The 25,404-nt window shown below is 41.3% G+C and overlaps 2 protein-coding genes across 2 annotated transcripts in view; one reads left to right on the top strand and one right to left on the bottom strand.

Annotated features, from left to right (window-relative positions):
* LOC109464128 (calmodulin-A-like) overlaps window positions 1–23,618 on the bottom strand; it is a 37,667-nt gene extending 14,049 nt beyond the window's left edge. Inside the window, exons 1-2 of the mRNA XM_019761065.1 lie at window positions 23,117–23,618; window positions 7,367–7,510 (exon numbers count right to left, since the gene is read on the bottom strand). Coding sequence (XP_019616624.1) covers window positions 7,367–7,510; window positions 23,117–23,228 — 256 coding nt within the window. The 5' untranslated portion in view covers window positions 23,229–23,618. The remainder of the gene's footprint in view (window positions 1–7,366; window positions 7,511–23,116) is intronic.
* LOC109464129 (calmodulin-A-like) overlaps window positions 16,933–25,404 on the top strand; it is a 60,608-nt gene continuing 52,136 nt past the window's right edge. Inside the window, exon 1 of the mRNA XM_019761067.1 lies at window positions 16,933–16,971. Within this exon, the coding sequence (XP_019616626.1) occupies window positions 16,948–16,971 (24 nt within the window). The 5' untranslated portion in view covers window positions 16,933–16,947. The remainder of the gene's footprint in view (window positions 16,972–25,404) is intronic.

The following is a 25,404-nucleotide window of genomic DNA, read 5'->3' as shown; positions in this document are numbered from 1 at the left end:
AAGTAATACTTAGATGCAAATAAGTTGAGAAAATCAAAACACGCAGGATGAAACTAGCGCCCACTGCATTAGACATCCTGATATTATAGTATCCAAAACGCAGGTCAAGCAAAGTAAAACAAGTAATTTCTCAATAATCAGCTTGTAAGTGTGCTTGTCTTCTACCATTTTCGTCCAAAAATGTTTATGTTTACCTGAAGTGTATGAGTATTGCGTAAGCCAGAGTTCCCGGATGTATCAATTGTGGTTCAGCATGGGGGAAAATGATATTAATATCACTTTACAAACATGCGCCGCTCAACTCGTACAAGCGAAATTATGCAAAAAGTCGGCTAGTTATGTATTCATTGCAGCATGATGTATCGGAGAACAGCACTTCCTTCTGGAGGTTAGTACTCCTTTAAGATAAGACTGTCTTTTGTTGAAGAATATCATCAACTGATATAATTCATGCAAATGAGGATCCTATTTGCATAATCAGTGGGAATAATCCATAATTTGTCAGCCATAAAGATTAATATCATTTGGCGAAGGTATGAGATCGTCGAACTCTAGTTTGCAGATATATGGCAGTTTTGCGTACCTCTATGCAAGTAAGGAAAAAACCTGCTGTTTTGCGATTATATGCTTCACGTTGCACTATTATTAGAACAAAGCTTGCTGTCAATCACAATTAGTGATTCATCTAATGAAACAGGTAGTACTACGTGAATATCAGCAGGGTCACCTACTAATCCGGCCCATTTCTCTCACCTCACAACTCGCCAAGATTTGTGAAGGCTTTGTTTCTTCTTAAAGATATCTCACCAAACGTCGATCACAAGCAGTTTGGCAACATGAAAGGCTGTGACCTGTTGAACTTCTTTTATGCAAGTGCGGAACACAAGGGCACTGTTAGTACACTGATTCTAACAGACTTTCAAAAGCTTTTGATCACGTTTGTCACACCACTGCTATTCAAACCTTCATGACATGGGGGCACGAACATCACTTATGCCTTGGCTTTGTAGTTTCCTGTCTAATCGCAGACAGCGTGTCAGGTACCAAGGCTCCATGTCCAGCTGGGAAACCTTGACCTCTGGGGTGGCCCAGGGCACTCTATTAGGCCCTATTGTGTTTTTAGCTATGATTAATGATGCCAAATGGATGACTTGAACTTGGGCGAGACCAGACCCGCAACGGTACCCTCACAGGTACAGACGGAGCTTGACTCTCTTGACACGTGGGCACAACAGAACTCAATGTCACTCAACCCGAAAAAATGTAAGGCCATGTTCTTTTGATTCATGCACGCTCCCCCTGAAATGCCGGCCCTCACCCTTGGCGGCCAGGCCCTCAGTGCCGTCACACAGACAAAACTACTTGGCCTTCACATTTGCTCGGACTTACGGTGGAATGACCATGTCGAGGCCATGGTAAGCAAGAGCAGCAAACGGCTCTATCTCCTTGGCAGACTAAGACGTTCCGGAGTCCCTCAATCACACCTCGCTTCTGTGTATTGCGGGTACATAAGACCTATGCTAGAATATGCTGCTCCATGCTGGAGTGCCGGACTTACCAAGAAACAATCAGACGACATTGAGAGGATACAAAATCGCGCCTGCAGAATCATGAAGGGGCAACAATACCTCTCATACACCGATGCCCTTGAGCACCTTGAACTCCAACGTCTTTCCGAGCGCAGACAGGACTTGTGCATGGACTTTGCCCTCAAAGTCAGCAAATCTTCGCGCTTCTCCTCCTGGCTACCCCCAGCACGGAAGCAGAAAGACCACAGGCAACACAGACATACCCGTTGTTACCTCTTGACTAACATATTAACGCCTTTCCCGCCTTAACTGTTAATTTTGAGGGAGCTCGAGTCTGCAAAATTTTAATACTAGTACCAATGCGGACTTATCAAATCTTATCTTTACTGTAACGTTTTTTTAAGAACCTTTCGATAAATTACTCTTTTAAGATATTTCAATATTTGTGATAATAGTATGGTGTATTTAAGATTTTAAACAATTGTTAAATTTTATCCCTATGTGTGTAAACAGCTGTATAGCCCATTTGTAATCGTAACAAGAAGCCATAGGCGACAATTCTCCGTGAAGTATTATATATTGCAACAAAAAGAAGTAGCCATTGGCGACAATTCTCTGTGAAGTGTGATAAATCGAACAAAGAAAAATTGTTTAAACGCGCGTCGGCTCAGTCATCTTAAGACGCAACAACCAATCAGAGATGCGAAATGCCGACACGTGACGCGGGATTTGCATACAGTCTAAACAACGGGGAAGGGCGCTCGATGCTCGAAATATTTTTGCGTCAATATTCAGCGCCGTGTTTCAAGAGATTAATACCCGGAAACAATTTCTTTTCTTGTTTTGAACGCATAAACATGCATTTACGCTAATCTAGTATGATTCAGGGTTACTTTTTTTTACCTGCCATGGCCAGATTATCTAAAGATGTGTGTATTGTGTGTACAATCTACAGAAAGAGAAATGTACATCAGGTCCGATCATCCGATTTTCACGTTTCGGTTTTTTGGACTCGGTTCATGAAAGTATTTTGGTTTGGCTCCTGGAATGTGCGAAAAAAATGACTCCCGGGACTGTCTACAGGGAACACTCGCACATTCGCGGTGTATCAGGACAGCGCGACTGGTCGGCATTAGCGCAGTCCCTGCAATTAGTAACAGTTGCACATCAATCCGGCCGAAAGCATGATTGTGTAACACAGGCTACTTCTTCATATACCGGCTCATACTACAAGACGCCTTTACAACTAGCAAATCATAAAATTACCCGATCTACTAGTATGTGCGGTTTACCAGCCCCAGACCAAATCCGACCACGAGGCAGAACACATTGATGGGTTGCTCAAAAATATTGTCCATGTTTACAAAGAGCTGCTCCACTAACACTATGGAGCGGCCCAACCCAAAAATATTGGCCATGTGTACAGAGAAGCGGCCAGCATGCTCGTTGCTAGGACGACCGGCCATAAATACACGCCGCCACTAGGTCGCCACAGCCGACCAGTTCGAAATCGATAGGATTACGTCATCGGTATTTACATTTCGTAATGCTGACCACTGACCATCCCACATTTCCGTCCCCATCAGCCTGACCGCGACTTACAACTACCGGTCACATAAACGGACGAAAACATTTCAACGACATGGGGATGTTTCGAAAATAAGCATTTACTCCAATATCAAAACAGCTACGGTAAAAATAAACATCTTCAAAAAAACTTGCCATCTCTTAACCACGGGCAAAAACATCTGGAACCACTTATCAAAACCACCCCGTATCTGCATGAAGTTCCACCCCCCCACTGCTATTCCAAACAACGCGTTTTTCTGGACCATTCCAATTCGTAATTGTAGAGGTGCGTCTGCAATATTACTTTGACTGCGAAAGCAGCAACGACAAAAATACACATTCGTGCATCAACACGGGCATGCCCGCAGACGGCGTATAAAATTGCGTGCCGATTACACAAAGAGAACTCAGTGTTTTGACTGTGAACATGAAAAATCAGCCGTTCACAACACTCCGTCTGGAGGTCCTGACCTCCTTCACGGAGTAATAATGTTGTATTTTGTAACCAGACCCAACAATTCAGCCGAATGCATCTCGGCTGCCAGTGGGTCCTGGGATTTATTTGTTCATCAACAATAAACCAGTCTATATACTACTACTAGTCGGTAACCTTAGCTTGCCGTGGGCGGGGTCAGGATGCCGTGCAGTAATGCAGAGAGCACGAGAAATCCTGCGCCTTTGCGGTCAAAATCTGATAGCTGGATTTTTTTTTAAATCTCGGACTCCAGCAACTACCAAGATCAATCCAGGCCGATCGATCAAACAGGGGGACGCAGAAAACGGGTTGTTGAGGCAAAATTTTACGTGAGTAGAATCGGAATCAAACCGGGAACTTGGCAGAGGAGGACACATGCATTACGTATTCATCGACAGAGAACGTCCGTAAGCATAGACCTGGAACTATGTATGATAGGTAGGCAAGAGCCACACAATGGGCATGCATATATTGTCTACAGTTTCTTCGCTTCCGCAGGTTTACGTGGTGGAAGTATTGTTTCGGTTGGCTGAGCTTTGGGGTTTGTGTCTGACCGACAGCAGGAATTAGACGTCGACATGGGGGAATTCAGGAGGACCAGAAATGCATATATCCCGGAGGTCTGACATCTCCGATTTCTTGTAACGTTATAGTTACCTTCGCCAAGAAGGTTATGTTTTTAGAGACGTTCGTGTGTGCGTGTGTCTGTGTGTTTGTCTGTGTGTCTGTAAACACGATAACTTGAGAAGGCGTAAATGGATTGACTTAGTATTTGGTAAGTGTGTATTGATGAGACCTCGAAATTAGATTTTGACCCTCCCCATAGCGGCTTCTTATGGTACTGCAGATGAACTTTCGGTTTTGATATCTCATGGCCTAGACATGCTAGGGGCACGAGATTTAAATGATAGGTACCTCTTGTGATGGGGACATGAGTTTGGGCTCTTTTTTAATAAAACTGTCTTTAGTTACATAATTTTTTAGTAGTGGAAAGCTGTTGGAGAGCAAATGGTGTGATTTGGGGACTCCAAGCAGCTTGTTATCTCCATGAAAAATGGAGGTATTGTTTTTGGCGCGTCTGTGTGTGTGTGTGTGTGTGTGTGTGTGTTTCCGCATATTTGTAGTCAGCATAACTTAAGAACGCCTTTATGGATTGTGATGATATTTGGTATGCTGGTAGGTCTTAGAAACCCTCGCTGGGATGCCCGAACACCGGCTCCCGACCCTTCCGCCTTGACGCGGTGCGAGGGCCCGAATGTACCAATTTCCCAGTCCTGGGGTAGGTGCAACACTCCTGCTCTGTAACCTCGAATGAGGGGGTGGAGATTGGATAGTCGCTAAAGGAAGGGTCCGGGTAAAACCTACAGCCCTATGAAGGACTGACTTCCCTACATCTTCGGATACGAAGAAGAGGCCAACAACAGGTCTTAGAAAGCCGAAGGTCAAGGTCAAATATGGGCCTCCTGGTGGCTGACCTTGGTACTGCAGCAGAACTTTTGTATTTTGAGGGAAAACAGATGTGCAACAAAACACACGGTTTGATTGATGAGGGTTCCCTCTGGAATAGTCTACATGTACTGAGTTGACAGCCTGACCTATTTCAGGACAAAAACCTGTGTTATTTTGTTCTGTACTGTAGTGTAGTGTACTGTGTAAAAACTCATATATTTCATGGAGGTTTGAGATCTCCGAATTCTTGTTTAAAACTGTAGTGGACGTTTTTGTTTCTAACTTTTTAAGGCATTAACTCCAGCTTGGGGTGACGAATTTTCATAGTTTTACGTTCTTAGATACCTTAGGTTAAATAAACATATAGAGATGAATGAAATTGCAATCTATGCCTAATAAAGAGAAATAAATTTTCTTACTTATTCAATTCAATTCAATTCAATTCTATTCATTTTCAATATGTTCAATTTTCTATTCTTCTGAGAGCAGGTTCAGTGAGACCTTGTGTGTGGGAGTGGTGTGGGAGTAGGTCAATAGTTACCTTCGCCAAGAAGGTTATGTTTTCAGAGGCGTTCGTGTGTGTGTGTGTGTGTGTGTGTGTGTGTCTGTCTGTCTGTCTGTGAACACGATAACTTGAGAAGGCTTAAATGGATTGACTTCATATTTGATAGGTAGGTAGGTCTTGATAGCATCTCAAAATGATTAGATTTTGGGCCCCTAGCGGCTTCTAATGGTACTGCAGCTGAACTTCCGGTTTTGATATCTCGTGATCTGGAAGTGCTAGGGTTACCAAATTTGGATGGTAGGTAGGTCTTTCACTGGGAAAGAAGTGACGTATGTTTGGGCCCCCTAGCGGCTTGCTCAGGAACTGCAGAGGCATTTCTTTGAAAATATTCAAAAGAGGATAACTCAAGAACCAGCTGCATTACATTATAGGACTATTCAAGCTTGTGACATGTAATTGAGAACGAGAGAAACACCGGCAGATTTTGATTATTTTAACCTACGTGTTCTTAATGATGATGATTTTTAAATGATGATGATGTTTTTAATCTACGTATTGTAATAATGTTTGTATATGTTAATAATTGTAAAATGTCAATGCAATTCAGACGTGCCTGAAGCATTTCGGCACGTCTGCCATGTTGATATTTAATAAAGATTTGATTAAACATAACTTATTCAAATAAGGACCTCATTTGCATAATTTATGAGGAAATGATTGAAAGGCTTTCTTTGTTAAGATACGATCATGGAGAATATGATCAACTGATATAATTCATGCAAATGAGGATCCTATTTGCATAATCAGGGGGAATCATCTTTGTCAGTCATAAAAATTAACATCATTTGGCGAAGATATGAGATCGTTGGACTCTAGTTCACCTCTACGCCATCTGGGGCAGGCCTAGGCAGACAGGCGGTTTGATAATCAATGATGTAAACATGCTAGGGTCACAGATTTTCGTGTCAATAAGCATTTGCATAAATAATAAGAAAATTCTATAATGCAATACTGACGGGAATTTCATACTTGCGGCATTTGGAAGTTAAGTAAAGGTGACCATCATTAAACATAACTTATTCAAATCAGAACCATATTTGCATAATTTATGAGGAAATACTAGAATAGCCCTCTTTGTTTAAGATAAGACAGTCATTGGTTGGAATATATGATCAAAGAATATAAATACAAATGAGGATCTTATTTTCATAATCAATGGGAAGCATTCATCAGTCGTCAGTCGTAAAGGTTAACCTGATTTGACGAAGGCATGAGATCGTGGAACTCTAGTTAAAATTGATCTGCGTTTGTTCTACTTCTTCCTACTTCTGAAAATGAAGTTGAATTTTAACGTGGGCCGGATAATACGTAGGTTTTATAGTGTTTCTGTGATTTTTATAATATATATATTGTATGTAGGGCGCAATTCGGGGTAACCAGGCCCGGAATCCCTTTCCTAATAAAACTTGATTTGTTTATGGTCCCCATTGTACAATATTAACATAGATGGACCACAAAGTGTCCGTCATTCTTTGCGGTAAACACACTGTGACATGATAATTTATCAGGTCGATTGAATGTCTGTATGTTTCTAATTACAGGCCGACATCTTGGATCGCCTCACCAATATAGCCGCTATTTACATTTAAAAATGGTTTGTTAGAAATTCTCCGAATGATTAAAAATGATCCCATATTGAACCAATTTACGCAAATGATGCGTACAGAAATGTAGTAAACGATTATAAGATGTTTAACATTGAAAACAAAAAGTTGACTTCCCACCATCAAGGGATAATATCGCAGATATCAGATATTTAAGAAAGGTTGAAACACGTACCATCAGGATCAACTTCATGCAGGAGTTCTCTGAGATCTTCCTCTGACGTGAACTGTCCCATGTCCCTCATAGCTGTCCACAGCTCATCAAGGCTGATCAAACCGTCGCCATCTTTGTCAAACAAGTTAAAGGCGTCTCGGTACTCTGGAAGAAAATTTAATGATAAGTAAAACTTAATTACCGTAGCATGTTCAAAACACGGTCAATATAAAAATACAATTTACTACCTTTGCCAAGAATGTAATAACCGAAGAATTTATAAATAGATTGTTTCGGAATTAGCGTATGGAAGAAACGATTGAAGTGACAATATAATATATACTAAGTGAGTCTCAGTCATCTGGAATCACTGTGGATTGCACAGAGGGGAGTTTAGCACACCAAGGTTGTTTCCTTCAGCACTACAGACAGAACAGAATGTTTAATTCAGAGGAGAACAAATTCAGATATGGTAGTGATGCAGTCAAGTAAACGCAACATTGCCCCTGGCCCAATATACAAACAGGTGAACACAAAAACGAGGTTGCTATGATAAACGTATGCAAAAAAAAATGGGTGAAAAGAGTTTTGAAGTTTGAAGAGGTTTTGAAAGAACACGTCCAGCCCCGAGCAGTGATGAAATATTCAGTAGTACACATTAAACATAGAAGATGAAGATTTTTGTAAGAAAAAATATTTGAGAATTTACAAAAGGTGAGAATGATGGACTTATGTTATCGTATAGATAGTAGGTACGACTCCTAGTGGTCAGTTGGTTCCCTGAAAACTCTACGACAAAAACGTAGAAAGACGTATGTAGCTTGATACAATGTAAGCTCCTTCTGCCTTTCCTGTGCGACGTGTTCATTCCTCAAACGTAGAACTTGAAATCCTTTTCTCCATAAAGTCAATCCACCAAAAGGTAAATCGTATCACAAAATGAAAGATCAAGCACACCGTTAGCGTCTTACGAAAGTGCAACGCCATAACGTGAGTATATTGAACGTCTCGCCTTTTCATTTCTAAATTTGTTACCTTTCCACATTTGGTTACATTTCCATTCGTCAGAATCGGACTTAAATCCGCACCTCACTGCCAGCGGAGTAAGATAGACGAGCTGGCCTTTCCATGGCTTCCCGGTGTGATGTATTATTATCCACTGTGGATTATTCGCTGTGGGAGTCACACAAAGGTCTGGTTTGGGTTCGATTCATCATATAGAGTCATTATAGATCTTTATCATATTGCCACATGGCGTCGACCAATCAGAAGTTCACATTTCATATTAGTTATGACGCCGTAAAGTCATAGAAAGTGTGACAACTGGTTATCAATACTCATAAGTGGTCATCTAATAGAATATTGACCACTATATCATTATGTACCAAGGGATATGACTCTTTGTGCTAACGTTTGTAGCACGTTTCTTTGATGGATAAAATGTTCACCGTCTTCATTACCGTCACCGTTTAATCTTATTTCTTGCTTTCTGATAGTCAATTTCAGTTCATTTCAAGCTGCTTCATTTGAATGACCTTTGACGCCTTTGACATCAGAATACCATAGCAATTTTCGATATCTAGAATTTTAAAAGCGTGAGCACACTCTAATCTTCATACTCAGCATTCCTTTGTGAAAATTATGTATTCGAAACAGAAGCACTGCAAGGCAATTTGATTTACAGGTGCTACACTTTACTTGATCTCTTACAGCTATTATTCTCTCCAACCGCCGATTCCCCGGGCCCACCACCATTATGCTTCCCTATTGACATCCACCTAGATCTAATGATCTATAGCTAGTCAGCTGTCTCATGAAGGAATGCATTCCAGAGGTTGAGTTTGCAGGTGAATTTTATAAGAGTAAGATATAGAGGAAAGAAAATACCGCCTCGTCCCAAGAATTTTGTTCCTCTTATTTCTACCTCTGGGGACGGAGGTAGTGTTTTCTACGTGATTGTTTCTGTTTGTATGTCTGCTTGTGTGTTTATGGGTATTTGCAGGAGGGACAGGACAGTAGAGGGGCAGGAAAGGAGATGACATATCGGTCCACCCACACAATCACTGCAAGTCACTGGTGGTTCATGCACTTCCCGTCTCTCAGCCAGTAAGGTTGTCCTACATCACCGTGCCTACATCCGTTGGAAGTGCCAACCATCTCATTGGATGTGGTAATAACGGTAAATAACCTCACAGAAACTATAGGTTTAGAATGTTCAATTTCGTGTTTAAAATATGATTCATTTTAATCGTGATGACATTGGACCGACTTGCGCACTTTTCCTGCAAGCCTGGTCGTATTGAAAATTTGAGAAAAAAAAACTAACCAGTACACGAAAGTGTTGTGGATTTGGTATCAAATAATGAAACATTTTGCGCATGTTACATGATAGGTCTTATCAGAACTACCGGCACAATGACGTAAAGAACCCCTCCCGGAGCGCGTTATCTCCCGAACAGCTGGCGAGATTTAATTTGCTGAGGGACTTCCCGGCACGTATCCTGGGAGGCAGGCTGGAGGTGGAGTGGAGATTAGATAGAAATGAAGAAAGGTGTCTCTGGGATGATAGTATTGCAATACTTGCATGTTAAACAAATCAAGACAAAAATTTAGCATGAAAGTTCATCTGTGTTGGTACAAGTCATTACCTCCGGGGAAGGAGATATCCTTCCGCGAGGAGGTTTTACTATTGTTCGAAACATTTCTGTCAGCAGCTGTTTCTCGCGATCGGCTGGACGGATTTGTCTGTGGTTCGGTATACGTATTGCTATTGGGCTGCAGATGATGCAGAACGTTTTTGTTTAATTGCATATGTGTTTATGGGCGTCGAAATAAAAGGTTTTTAAGTGCTCCGGACACCCCCGTTATGCTGAAAATGGAATTTACCATGTTGTTAAGGAATGGGGAGGTTGCAGTTTTGGGTCTTAGCATTCAAAAGGGGTCAAACAGAGGGGTGTCTGGTTCCGATAAAAATTTTGGGTGACGGCGCAGCAATGACGGCGCGGGATGACGGCGGGGGTAATGGTGCGGGTGACGGTGCAGGCTGTCAGACTGAGACACGTTAATCAACAGTCCATACCGAACCAACCGTCAGTAGCCATCAAACACATACAAACATATTACGCACATAACTTTCATACTACACACAAACAAATGACCTAAACCAATAGAAAAAAAAACCCGGAGGTTTGAAATCTACGATTTCCCTTGTTATGAAATAAAGACTAAGCTTTAACTTCCAACAATTTTCGGTTGACTCCATCAACCTTGTTCACGGAGTAGACGGGTCCATTCCGTGAACAAGGTTGATGGAGTCAACCGAAAATTTGGGTAAGTCCCAATTCCGTTATCTAAGTGTTGGAAGTTAAAGCTTAGTCTTTATTTCACAAGACAAAAATTGTTTGCTGAAAATATCTACAACGACACTTGCACGGTACAAGTCGTTATGATGTAATGTAACCGTTCACTAGTTTAAGTATGACTGTACTGGTGAACGGTTATTTAACTACCTGGTAATAAACATGACTGTACTGCAGTCTGCTGTTGTAGACATACGCCTTCGTGCAAAACTTCGTGCGCCTTCGTAGAAACTTTATTTTAAAAATCATGCCCGAAGGCTAATTGGTTTTACAATCAAGTATAATACACATTGCAATACAGTAACAGGAGACAGGTAACAACTGTTTGGAAAAAAAACTTCTACTTCTACTACTACGCTAGCTATTATGGGGTTCGACTTCTTCTTTGAAGGCAGTGGATAATGAATAGTCCCACATTCTGCCGGTTTTGTGATCTTAGTAGAAATACAGTTTTTTGGTGATCTTCTAAATGAGGAAAGGATGGAGAAATTGTTGTTACTGTCTGAAATAATCTGTTTCTTTCGGTCCCATAGTGAGGACACTGACTAACAAAATGTATTTCATTTTCCACTGCATTCATTGTACAATATTTACATAATCTCTCGTGCACAGGTAGTTTTCTATAGCGGTCTTTTTCTATCTCTAGTGGATGCGCACTTATTCATATATACAACTGCACTGAGCACTAAATTTGAGACGTCACTGCCGCACGCCGCTGGTAAAGGTCTCGGGGGTCGTTTCTAACGACGCGGTGATTTATCCCCACGTCTTTCCTGCATGTTTATCAGACCTGGTATCGCCAAACTCCATCTACGCCAGGCATTCCTGATCTCGGGATGTTTTACGTCGAACGACCGACTAGCGACAAGCCTTTCTATCATTATGCTATCTTTAGAAGAGATACATTCACTTTATATATTGTTTTCCCCTTAGTCAAAACATTCCTACAAATAAAAGCCAAACGAAGGCTGAATTAAAGCATTTTATTCATTCCTGAGCTATATTCCAGTAAGAAAGAAATAGACATCGGTAAGAAAATGACTTCTAATTAGACCTGATTATTTAGCACATTTATGTAGCTAGTATTTGAAAAAGATGGTATAAGACGAGTTAAGAGAAAAAGTGGTACTAATGCGTAGTTTGTACTTTTAGCCCAATAAATTTTTTCACTAATAAGAGATTTCATACAACCTCTTACTAGTGAAAAAATGAGTTACGGGGGTATTAACTCATTTTTTCACTAATAAGAGATTTCATACAACCTCTTACTAGTGAAAAAATGAGTTACGGGGGTATTAACTCATTTTTTCACTAGTAAAATGTTGCATGAATATCTCTTATTAGGGAAAACATTATTTGTCGACACATTAAAGGTGCTTAGCACGTGTATGGAATGAAATAATTATCTGAACTAAAAAAATGAGATAAATAGCTAGCTCTTTCTAATTTGTACTACACAACTCTCCCCGAATGCTTGCAACAAGAAATCGGAGATATCAAACTTCCGGTATTGAATCTTCGGCTTCCTAAACTCCCCCATGTTAACCTGTACTTACTCCTGGCTCTCTAGTAATTTGCCTGTCAATTTCCTACCTACTCACATGCTGTCCCCCTGCTCTGTCCGGAGAAACAGATACACATACACACACACACACAGTCAGCTCAGCCACCCAAAGCAATACTTCCATAACTGGAAGTAGCAACCTATTTTGCTCCAACAATTTAATATCTAACATATGTATATAGATACAACCATTCCTTTCCCCCTTAGCCACGACGGACATCGTGACATTGCATTATCCTCGTCATTCATGAGCTAGTATCATCAAGTTACGGTTTGACAAATCTCTCTATTTGTTACACCTTGTAGGCACCCCTCTGTAGGCGCGTATAGTGTGTTATGCATTATTCATGGGTGATTTTGATGCCTGTATCTCAATGACTGCCGGTGAGACCATCGCACCACGTACTGAACAATGACAAATGTCCTCTCCAAAGCGCTGAAGTCAAAGCTGCTTTGTACCAGGTACCTGACGGCTTTCTGTGTTAATATGCAACCCCGACCACCTCTAAATAGTATCCTAAAGACGGTATCATATTATGGTTCCACATATATCTTTTTACTTATCTATGAAATATTCAGTTGTATCAATTACCGTCGCCAAGAAGGTTATGTCTTCGAGGCTGTGTGTCTATATCTGAACAGCATGTCTCAAAAAGTCGTGAATGGATCTTTATTATATTTGATGTGTTGGTAGGCTGTCACAACAACCGGAAATGGTTAGATTTGGGGCCCCCTGGCGGCTTTTCATTCATCGGATTGGGAAGGGGCCAAGGTCATTGATAGAGAAGACAACAGGAGAATCCGGTGGATTAAAGAAGCAGTCCGGATAAGGAATTCGACCCCAGTGTTGAACCGGGGCGAGTGGGGGGGGGGTACAAACTCAGCCACGTTTGGGATTGAGTTCTCGCCGCAAAAGCACCGCCTACATCGGCTACATATAGCGGCGAGAAGCAGAACTCCAGTCAGAAGATCTGAGGAAGTTGTCTGATAGACACCGAAACGTCAGCACTCTGGGTGAGATAATTGGTTGTGTAAATGAGAACTACTGTATACTATACTTTACCAACCTGGTGAAGCTATTTTCGGAACCACCAGTACGGACTGGGTCTGAATATTACAAGATAGATGGAACAGATAGAATTACCTTAGATTATCCCTTACTCCTAACTTAGTAATAAACTAGACAAACGTGCAAGATACAACGTGTGGTATACTATATAACAACAACCATACAACGAGACTTACCTTACACAAGGCTACGTAATATAGGATAGTAATGTGCCTGCGCAATTATTGGTGAAATTACCAGCGTTTAGCGAGTGACATGATTGCGGATTATTGTTTTTATTCTAGCGTTGGTTCATTGATGTTCCATTACCTTTGATGCCATGATAATTGGTATTGTAGTAAATACAATGTTTAGTATCATAATTATAGTTATCACAGTTTTTTTTACTGTGGGTCTCAGAAACAGCGAAATGAGGCATCTAACAGGTTACACGAGCTTTTCTGAATTGCACCCTTCCCAGGGAGCAACAAATAAAATTGAAAGGATTTGATAACAAACGGTTGCTTTGATACAGCCATTACTTTGATTATATTCACACAAAAATATAAAACAGAGAAATCATGATAGGTGTAAAACAGTGTGCAGAGTGTGGAGAGTAGAAGCCAGAATAGGCTTATTTCAGGCCCTCCTCCTTTAACGTAACAAAATATCAACACAATATTAATGAAATTAATTAATAAAAAACATGTTTATAGACATTTTACAGATGAAATGAATTACAAAACTAGAGTTCGACAATCTCATACCTCCATGACATGTTTAGTGCTTTCGTAAAGTTTATGCATAGTGATGATCACATAAATGGCTTACATTTACAATCCTGCTCATTAGCAAATTTTTTATACAAATTATTCACATAGCCCCTACCTACACACTGGTGAAATCCTTACCATTTAACATGGACAACGTATGATATTGTTGGTTATATGCAAGTATGACCTCTGACATACCTTTGCCAACTCATGTTTGCCATCCAAGCTGACGAATTATACATTTTTTTACTGCCAATATGCAAATTATAAGAGCCCAATTGCATATATTATATCATTTGATCATATTCTCCGCCCAATGACAGGGTTATCTTAAGAAATAAGGCTAATCTAGCGTTTCCTCATAAATTATGCAAATGAGGTCCTGATTTGAATAAATTATGTTTAGTGATGTTCGCCTTAATTGAACTTCCAAGTATGGCAAGTATTAAATTCACAGCAGTTACCACCATAAAATTGTACCAATTTGCCATTAATTATGCAAATTAGGTCTTCATTTACATAATCAATATCTACCAATGATCTTGTTGTTCTCAATTACATATGTCTAAATATGTTTCATAGCCCTAATATGGAATACAGCAGATTTATAGAATTTCCTCATTTATTATGAAAATTAGATCCTGATTTGCATAATTGTATTTTAATCATGTCAAGCATCATTTCAGCTACCTACATACCAAAAATCATGACGATCCATCAAACAGTTGTTCAGTTATCCTCTCTCGAATATTTTTAAAGAAACCATCCTGCAGTTCCAGAACAAGCCGCTAGGGGGCCCAAACTCATGTGACTTCTTCCCAAGCACGAGAGCTACCTATCATCCAAATTTCATGACCCTAGCATGTCCAGATCGCGAGATATCAAAACCGGAAGTTGCGCTGCAGTACCAAGGGAAGCCACTAGGGGGACCAAAATCTAATCATTTCCAGTTTTCGTCACACCCTACCAACACACCAAGTATGAAACCAATCCATCCAGGCGTTCTTGAGTTATCTTGTTGACCAACAGACGGACAGACGGACAGACGGACAGACGGACAGATAAACGCAACTGAAAATATAACCTCCATGACACATTTCATGGAGGTAATAAGTATATGGACTTCATGCACTATCTGATTAGAAGTTCCGCGATTCCATACCTTTGCCAAACTAACCTTTATGATCCACATTTGCATAAATCATCAATTGATCCAAGATGGATGGAACAGATAGAATTACCTTAGATTATCCCTTACTCCTAACTTATGTTAATACGCCTTTGCAATCCTTGGACATCAATAAGTAATAAACTAGACAAAAGTACTAGATACTATATAACAACAACCATACAACGAGACTTACCTTACACAAGGCTACGTAATAAAGGATAGTAATGTGCCTGCGCAATTATTGCTGAAATAACCAGCGTTTAGGCATTATTTTAAATGTTGTCCAATATGTACAATGTATGGGTTGCCACATGTCCTGGTATAGAAGATGATAGATTTGTAAAAGGTGAATGACGTATATTTGGACATACTATCCAAACGTAATGTTAGCCTTCTATTCGTTCTGGACAGTTCAGCCATGCAACGGCATAGCTGCAACAAATCAGGCGTCCTGAATCCAATTTCCAAGCCCACACTTCATTGTTCTCATTGTTCTCCTTCTGTTTAACTTTGACAACTGCTATATAGATCCTCGCAGTATGTCTAAAATCAATAAGCTCCAAGCCTCGGCTCCCCATTGCGCAAGCATGCAGGCATCATGTCGCTAAGTCATTGCAAGATACCGCAACTACTCTAGCCCGGGCCCTCTGTTAATCGTAACCTAACCATATCTGCTGGTCATAGCCATATCTGCTGGTCATAGCCTAGCCCTCTGCTAATCATAGTCTAGCGCCGTAACAAGTGTAATAAAGACAGGATGTGTTGATAACAAAGCCTCGCCCTAAACAGCGGAGACATCAACATGAGTCTCAGTAAGTTTACATTCGTGCAGGTTTCCAGCGTGCTGCGCTGCAGCCGACCAATGATGATGATCCAATGCGCACGCAACATGTTGTGGTGTTCGCTGCGACAGAAAGAAATCACATTACCCGGACATTCATACAGGGAATAGGGTCAGTAGGTTAATGGTACTCTGGTGGCTTAGAGCGCAAATAAAGGATAAGACAACTGGAACAATAAAGCACAAGCTTACTTTGGAAGGTGCACTGTCTAAGTCAGATATGCCCGCGAGGGAAAAGGGAGGGCCATTAAGTGTCTAGTTAGTATTCTCTACTTGTCCCTCTGCGCGGTACCGTATTCCAGGTGGACATACGCTGAGATTTGCTGAGATTGGAGGTAAAATGGGGTCACTGATATCACGAGATCATAGGGCTTCAGAGCGCGTTTTCTTTGCCGTAAAATGAATCTTGGCAAATACCAGAGGTCCACTGGACAGATAAACGTCGAGGACAGAATACACTGGAGAACGAAAATGTAGAAATGAGATAATGCCACTGATAAACTTCCCATACAGTTCTATATCTCTTGTTGTAACGAAGACACCAAACTACAGTCTGGTTGGTAGAAAAAACAACCAGGTAAGAAAACAACCACGACAAGTTGAAACAAAATGAAAACATAAACAGAAAATGATGCAATTAGTGATGCAAATATTTGTATATTAATTTGCGTTGAATATAATATCATTTTGGCTGTATTTGTATCGTTGCATTTTTGTATTTTTCATTTCTTCAAACTCTCCCCCTCGCTGGGATGTTCGAACATCGGCTACCGACTGTTCCGCCTCGGTGCGAGGGTAAGGAGCCGAAGCCAGGGACTGCTGTGATGATTCGTAGTTGCCGTGCTGATGACGGAGCAGGCTAAGGCCCGAGTAAGTAGATACTTTCTTACGTAGCTAACCCGGCATTCACGCGGTATTGCATTGCCAGCAGGGCAGCATATCTCTTTCGTGGCAGACGCTTAAAAGCCTTTATTAACTGACGTTCCAGTCGGCAGAGTGACGTAAGGCTATCTACTGCTGCAGCGTAACGTCTGCGAGCTGATGTGCCGATGATGAGGAAGTGATTGACATATTTACCTCCGGGTACAATGTTTGTGTGTGTGTTTGCTTGTGTGATCCTTGCGTATTCAGTAGAGCGACACAAAGGGCGGCGGAAATTACTATGGGTACAGATACAAGTAAGACATGTTTCTGCATTAGGCCTGCTGAATTGTAGTGCGTCAGACCATCTGTTTGGTTGTGCCAGCCATTTCACACAAAAAACTGCAGTGCAAACATCTAAACACAACCGTGGTACGTTCAGAACACGACGTAAGATTACAGGTGTTAGTGTAATATATCTAATTTTGTGCTTTACTATTTCAGTCCATATCATAGGGATGGATATTATCTATACTCATGTTTCTTCTTCTTCTTCTCGTTCCTCTCCTTCTGTCAATCCTTTAAATCCATTCAATTTCTTCATTTTGGGACAAAACGACCTGTGAACAATACTCCCTCTGCCTTTTTAAATTTTTGATAAGGCTTTTAGAATTGTTTTATTTGTGCTTTTTTGTCATTTTCATACAAAAACTATAACTTTTACACCCAAGTGATCTGATATTTGGTATGGATGTGCCTCAAACCATGGAGGTAAAAGAGACTACCTCCATGCTTAAACATATACCAACAGAAATTCATTTGACATACACCTCTTTAAAGTTTTATAATATGGGACTTTTTTTTTACTGTTTTCAGATACAAATTTACTGTACAGTGGGGTGTGACTAGGCAGAAAGGAATGTAGAGCAACAACCAATAAGGCCGTGTTTAAGTGAAGTCACCCAAGGCGCTTTACATGTGGTTTACCCCGAAGCCGGTTTCAAGTGGCTCCATCTGAACGCTCCGAAATCACATTGAAAGCGCCTCGATCCCAAGCCACTTCTAGAGGTGGTTTCGAATCGGGACTACATGGGGGTATTGGAACACATGATATTGAAGAGCACTACATGGAAAAGGTTTATATGGAACAGTCCATTTTGAAACGAGGAGGGAGATGGACTGAAATACTGTATTTGCTCCTAAACAAATATCTGCCTTTCTACTTTGAAGGCTATTTCATCTCGAAAAATTAATATTGTGCTGTAAGAAACGTGTTGACATTTCATGACATAAATGAACATATGTTTTGCTTCGATATGTTTAATATTTTTTAAATATATGGTGGAAGGTATGAAGGTCAAAATCTGATTATTACTTTGCCTAGATGGGTATGTTTCTGGTGGCGTATGTATGTATTTGCGTATGTGGAAGGGGGCTTACATGAGCAGCAGTCAAAAATTGTTGTTACCTGTGTCCCGCATTACAGATTCCCACTGACTCTAGGTCATCTTATGACTCTAGGTTATCTTTATCTTGTCATTCTGCCTTTCAATCTTCCCCTCCCGACATGCTATCAACCCATTCTGTCTGGACAAACAGATACACAAACCCACAGCTCAGCCATTCACAACTTCTGTGCCCGGAAGTAATGGCTCTTCCATCTTGATGGCGCAAATATCCTTGTACTTTCAACTGTTTGACAGTTTGACTGATAGCCTTATAAAAAAGTATTACCCCGTGTTCGTGTCCTAGCGGCAAGATCAAGTACAGTCACTGAAGCTGACACCTGAAATTGCCGTGAGAAGCTACCCACTGCCCCTCCTACTCCACGACTTGACATCGACCTAATCTGTCAATGACGATTTAGTTTGCACGTCTGATATCTCGTACGTAACCTTATACGGTCAACCTCCATTTCCGGTCGTCTGCATTAACCCGTATGCTTTAATCTCCCAGAGAATCGCACATAGCCATGTACAGAACGTTATAGTCCCTACACAGTAAATCAACACACGCGGTAGTGGGTTTTAAAAACAGGACTATACCGTCGGGGGTCCGGTTACTGACTGATATATAGCTGATTTTCATCGTTTGCCGAACTCTGTAATGTCTGCTAGATGTATTTCCTGTTTATTAATTCAAGTCGTTTTGCTGTTGTTCATTTGAGACATCTGGTGAGTTTTAATCAACTATCAGTAATGTCATATCTGTGATACAAGTCTCTGTGACTGACTCGACGTTAATGGGCATATTTCAATTCTGCCGTATTGTGGCTGCTATGGTATCGAAGGTGATACCGCAGTAGGTATGGACCATGTCGTCATGAAATGTACGCGCCACATCAATGTCAGAGTTAATGGACTTGTATTTCTTTGCCCGTTCAACACTCCTACCCAGTAGAGTGTAATTATGTCTACCTGATAACAAATCAATGCCAGGCTACCGTCTGTGGTTCCGGGCATGTGTTATTACATCCTCTGCCTTTGACAAGACGGATGTAATCGTGGCTGTGCGCCAAGTAACATGGCAATTACTATGCAGCCCAACTTTCGGATGGAGGTAGGATGTCCATGTATCGACCTCGTCGGAGATCTATGTCTGTCACAGGTGTAGGCTGCAGGCCATGTTTCGGCAAAGCAAAGAAACGGTATAAAGCATCTGCTGTACTTCTGCGTAAAGGTACCGATTACCGCCTCAGTACCGAGAATATCACTAAGGTAAAGCAAAATAACAAAACATCAATATACCGGTACTCTATATGGATAGACTAGCACTTATTTTAACTTTTTTTTAACTTTTAACTTATTTGCTACTAAATCGTGTTATTCCTGGAACATCAATCGATGAAAATCTCAGCGCTTAAAACGGTTTTTGATTTGAAATATGTTGAAAGCACAAGTCGTTTGCCTACTTCTTAGTTTTACATCTGAATTCTGAATAAACATTCTGTTAACGATTAATTCATGTTTCTGTCATCATTGAAGATCACAAGTCAATTTGTCAACTTGTTCATGTACAGGTACAGGACCGGACCTGTACCTAAAGACCTGTACCTAAACCTCTGTACGGATATCTGTACCTGATGTTACATTTAGGTATGCACTAGTCTGCTGTAATGTGTTTTATCTTGGATGGAAACATAGTTTGATAATTTTCATACACTGACTGATATCGAATGTATTATTTGTATTATTTGTTAAATAAGCTACTGGATATTAAATCTAAAGGTACGTACAGCAGGTACATTTGTAAGCATGGAAGGTACTGACGCCTCTAACACATCCTCTCCCACGTGTCTAGCCTGTCAGTGAGAAACATTCCGTTCTGACACGAACCGTACATGCATGACAAATACACAGTCGCTATACGCCATCCACTCCATTCGTCATTGTAAGCCCCTTCTTTTTATTCAGAGACTTGAGTCTTAGAAATCCCAGGAACCCAGACCGACATCTCAAACTTTGCATCTAATGATACATGCAGGCATTATAGGCATCATTTGGTGGCGAGGGGGATGACGCAAATTGCCGTAGTATTTGCATAATAGTTGTATTTTTTTGTTATCATTAGTGCGCGGCGAAATTCATGACGTCGTAGATCGTCATACGGTTTTGATGTCGTGGTAGTGTCAGCTAGGCTGAGACAACCAGCCCCTGGAGTCTTATTATGCTCCGCCATGTTTATGTGGCAGATAGCTCCTGGTCAGATGAAGGATTGGTTCGGAAAAAGAGGTTAGGAAAGTGAGCTGAGTCGTAGGTCTTGGGAAGATGTTTGTGTCTGGCTTGTATATTATATCGGTTAGAGCATATATTGTTTTGTTAGAGCAGAGGTTGTATAGCTGTGAGAGTCTTATCCAATGGATAGGATTGTCACGCAACGCCCCATCTAGTTTCTTCCATGAAAATGGAGGCATTATTTTTGATGTGGGTGAATGTGTATTTCTTCATATTTGTGCAGATTTAGGAAGAGCTTTTTGGATTGTGATGATATTTGGTATATTGACAAATGTTAAGGTCAAATTTGTTATGAACTTCATATTGCTAAGAATTCTCCTGTACCATATCTAGTCCGCTTACTGAACAATATACAGTTCAGTTAGTTGTAGTTTCAGATAAACCCACCTTTTTACAGGGGCCTGGTGTAACATCTTATGCCAAAAAACTTGAGATATTTTTTTGTAAAGACATTCATGTGACTAATTTTCAATGTTTATTAGAATATTTGTGTAACTGTAAACACTTTTAACATGTTGTGCAGTTGTGTCACATTTCTGACATTTGTTGGCGATATAGCAGCCAACAAGGACAACATTTTTTTAATAAAAAAATGCTATGGTATCCTATATCCACTTCCTGGGGTGATTCAACTTGTTTTGTAGCGGAGTGTCAGGAAGTTTGACTTTCTTGTATCGTTCTGGTGTTACATGGTACAACTCATGATGATTTACGTAAAGGTGATTTTAACGATGTTCTACAATATTTCTCTTTTTTAGGCATCATGTCTGTTGTTATTGTGCCCTACAGTAAATAGTACGTGATTCAGCCTATGGCTGCAATGTACTTTTTTAAATAAACCATTCATTCATTCATTCATTCATTCATACATTCATTCATTCATATTTTATAGCTGTTAGCTGTTCATTTCAAGAAAAAATCAAGTGTGTTCCCTCAGCTGCTTGTTCTGGGAATACGGCGTAATCTTTGAAAACGGCTAAGTCAACAAAGGAACGACGGATGTTCATGATTTTTTGGCATGTAGGTACCTTAGACACGTTGAACACAATAAAATGTACATGATTGAATCGAATTTACTATGTATTAATTTGATACAATTTTTTTACTGCTGTTACTTTCATACCTCTGGTGAGCTTTTAAAATCAACTAGCAGTTGTGTTATTTCCCTGGTGTAAGTCTCGTGGCAGACTGTAATGTTGTAAGTCAGACCTCCGAGTCAATTCAGACGTATTTTGGCTGCTCTGGTAATGAATGTGATCTTATTGGAATAAAGCAGTCCTTCACCGCTGTATTAGTTGATACGACAGTAGCACCCATCGCCCGACTAGAAATCAATCCCCGCCTGGGTTGGTGGCTATGACCTTGACTGATGTGACGGCGTACTTAGCCCGTCTAATGGTGCATTCCCGGAAGACTGATGACGCCTGAAATAACCTTAGCACGGTCATCCTTGTTGCAATTAGATAGACCTCTTGTGTACATCACTTATAAATTGCGGACTACAGGGTTGTCTGGACATCCTGACTTGCATACTAAAACCCCCTCATTACTTCAAACATAATCTGATAGATTTTCATCTATAACTGTATGGCATTCATTGTTCCACCTCGCATGACAAAATGCATTCTGTTCGTCTTGCATGAGGACGGAAATAGGACAGACTCTTCCCTAATTCCAACCATGGTGTTGGTATCATAGTAATAAAGACGTTCGTTCATATATATTTCCAAATAGTTGGCCAGTCATTGTACCTGGCATTGCAATAAAGCGGTCCACTCATGCCTACAGCAGAGTCGAGATACACTCTACACTATTTTGGCCATTTCAACATGGTGAATTACATGTGTAGGCGGTACAGTGCAGTAGTACACGGCTACTATTCCTTACAAGCAGAACCTTTCATTACACAGGCAGTCATTTGAAAACATATCAATTATGAATAACTGAACGATCTAGCCCAGCGCACCCTACAGACCGGGATGGTGGTGTAATTGGATGAATGGTTCTACAGATTATCAGCTGTCAATAGCCCGTGGAGGCTTCGTGCATCATTAACGCGTAGTAAATGTCTCTGTAGCGACATTGAACTATGCTATGTCAACTCGTCGCTTTGATTTTTTGTATAAGCATACAGAATAACCATAAATACAGAAGATATAGAATGGTCGTTGTTAATAGAAATAGAAGCAGCAATGAGTCAGTTGAGCAGACGAAAGGTCATAGGAAAAGAAATGCAATAGAATACCAGTACTAAGAATGTAAAATAATGCTGATGATAATAGTTACATCACCACAGCGGCGGGCACGCCGTGAAGAGCGGCGGGTGTTGTGAGACTATGGGATGTGTGTGTGGGGGGGGGATATGACTGAAATCCTTGGTATTTATCGCACAAGACAGCTTGCTAATCACACGTTCTTACCTTCCAGCTGAGGCCCCGATATGAAGCTCTGGCTCGCAGAGGGACTGTCGTTTTTGGAGGCGTTGGACCCGGAATTATTCTCCTCGTCGCCCGTGCAGTAACAACACAACATTCTAAGGGGTTTCTTCTCCGTTCAGCCTTTCCTCATGAGAAATTCTTGAGAGCATACATTAGTTTTTAGGAGACCGGTGGTTATAGTACATCCGCGACCGCCTCTCGGCGCTCGTTTTTCTCTACTCTTGCTGCAAGGGTGATGATAACGCGCTGCAGGAAATGAAATGTCACTGTGTGCTGTAGCCACGGCGTGCTCCCGCGCTAGTTCGCGCGCTCCCGACATAAGACTAGGAAAGAATTGAGCTCCATCTGTAGGTGTCTGCCCTCCTGAGGAAGGCTGTCAGATGATCAGTTGTCATCTGCCTAGGCTGGGCTGACAGCGCCTCCAGCGTGTATGGCGTAGACTGGCTGATGTGCTCCCTCAAAGGAGACAGGAAATATGCCTTGTTCAGCGGCTGTTGTAACAACACGATACGGGCCAACATTCACCACCGCTGACTCGCTCTTTCCTCGCCATGCCAGCGAACATAGATTCCCAACACCCGTATTTGGTAATAGTCTCTGCTACTGGCGTTGCAAAATCATACACTAGGTGGTTTTATCACCCAGGATCTTCTTTAATTGCAACCGTGCCCTCTGGTGATGTCATAACAGTTCCCGACCATAGGAGGAACAGAAAATAAGTGATAATTCTCATAGGGCTCATTTCAGTAGGATGTATCCCTTTTCAGCCTTGAAAGTCTGGGCGGGTATTTTTATCCCCCCCCCCCCCGAGGTTTACATGTATGTTGTACTCTCTATAGTAATGAACGAAATGAACTCTTTGAGGCAGCCTCCAAATTCCACCCTAACTTCCTCACGTGTACAGAAAACTACTCTTCTCTTAATATTTGAAAACCCATACTTTACCGAAAACGTCGTAATTTTTGTCCTCCTCTGTCTTCAAAGAAGTCACACCCAGTAGATTTAGGAGTTATACGGTAGTGCTTGTACATGTACATATCAAATGTTCCTTTTGTATTTGTAATTAGCCCCCAGGCATGAGTTATAGCACAATTATTATTATTATTTTTTAATTAACAATCAAAGAGATGGTCTGACGTTCTTTCACCGAACCTAGAACAGAAACTGAGAGCTTATTACCCAAAGCGTCGGTCACAACCCCCTGTGCGTGCTTTTTGTCCGTACGTTTTATTGTGAGGCCACGTCTGCTACGTTTTTCTTTAAACGTGGGGACGGAGAGGCGTCAACGCACGCACGTCACTCGCACGGTTGCACAATGTGTAAGAGTGTGGTCTGCACGCCACGTCAGGCTGTGAGCGGTCGCGTGCATCGTTCGTTGCGCAAGTTGTACGTGCTTACAACGTACGATCTCTGTGCGATTGCCACTTAACTGTAAGGAGGCCGTACTCACACGAGCACGTGCTGCTTACGTACGGTACGTACTCTCACGTTCGGGTGGTGAATCCGCAGACAGCACGCAGAAAAGTTTAACATGCACTCAAAGTTCTACGGCGTGTCTGCGTGCTCCCAAATCCGAGGCGGTACTCACCACGCACGGATGCCCTACGTTTGCCCTACGTTTTTGCACGTAGACAGCACGCAGAAGCACGTACGGTGGGATACGTTGTGACCGACGTTTAAGTGAGGAACCCTCCATGTAGTACCTGAGCGGTTTAGCTCTCTTCCTGCCAGCCTGCGGGGAGATCATCTAAAGTGTGCCAACTTGATCTTAAGGTCAATCTGCCGTTACGAAACCTTCGCCACTGGTTCCTGCCACTCTACTGGATTCAAATACCTACGAACATACAAACGTCTGCACAGACAAAGAACCCGACAACTAAGTTAACAAAGTGAAACTTTATGGTCTTAACTAGGCTGAAAAGGAAGACTCATTATTTTGGTGATTTAGCTGAGAGACTGTCACTATGAAATTTTCCCACACATTTAGAGTCTGCGGAGGACATTATCCATAAAATACTTGCTGTGGCCTCATTTCTCCCTCTCGGTTCTCCCGTCGTTCATGGCTGATGAGCTCCTCTCGTGTGACCCGTGTAGTACAGTCATGTCAATACAGTCATGTTAGTACAGTCATGTTAGTACAGTCATGTTAGTACAGTCATGTCAATACAGTCATGTTAGTACAGTCATGTTAGTACAGTCATGTTAGTACAGTCATGTTAGTACAGTCATGTTAGTACAGTCATGTTAGTACAGTCATGCCAGTACAGTCA

The sequence above is a fragment of the Branchiostoma belcheri genome, unplaced genomic scaffold (genome assembly GCF_001625305.1).
Source record: "Branchiostoma belcheri isolate BF01 breed outbred unplaced genomic scaffold, Haploidv18h27 scaffold132, whole genome shotgun sequence".
Lineage (NCBI taxonomy): Eukaryota > Metazoa > Chordata > Leptocardii > Amphioxiformes > Branchiostomatidae > Branchiostoma > Branchiostoma belcheri.
This window is presented reverse-complemented; position numbering and strand designations above follow the sequence as displayed.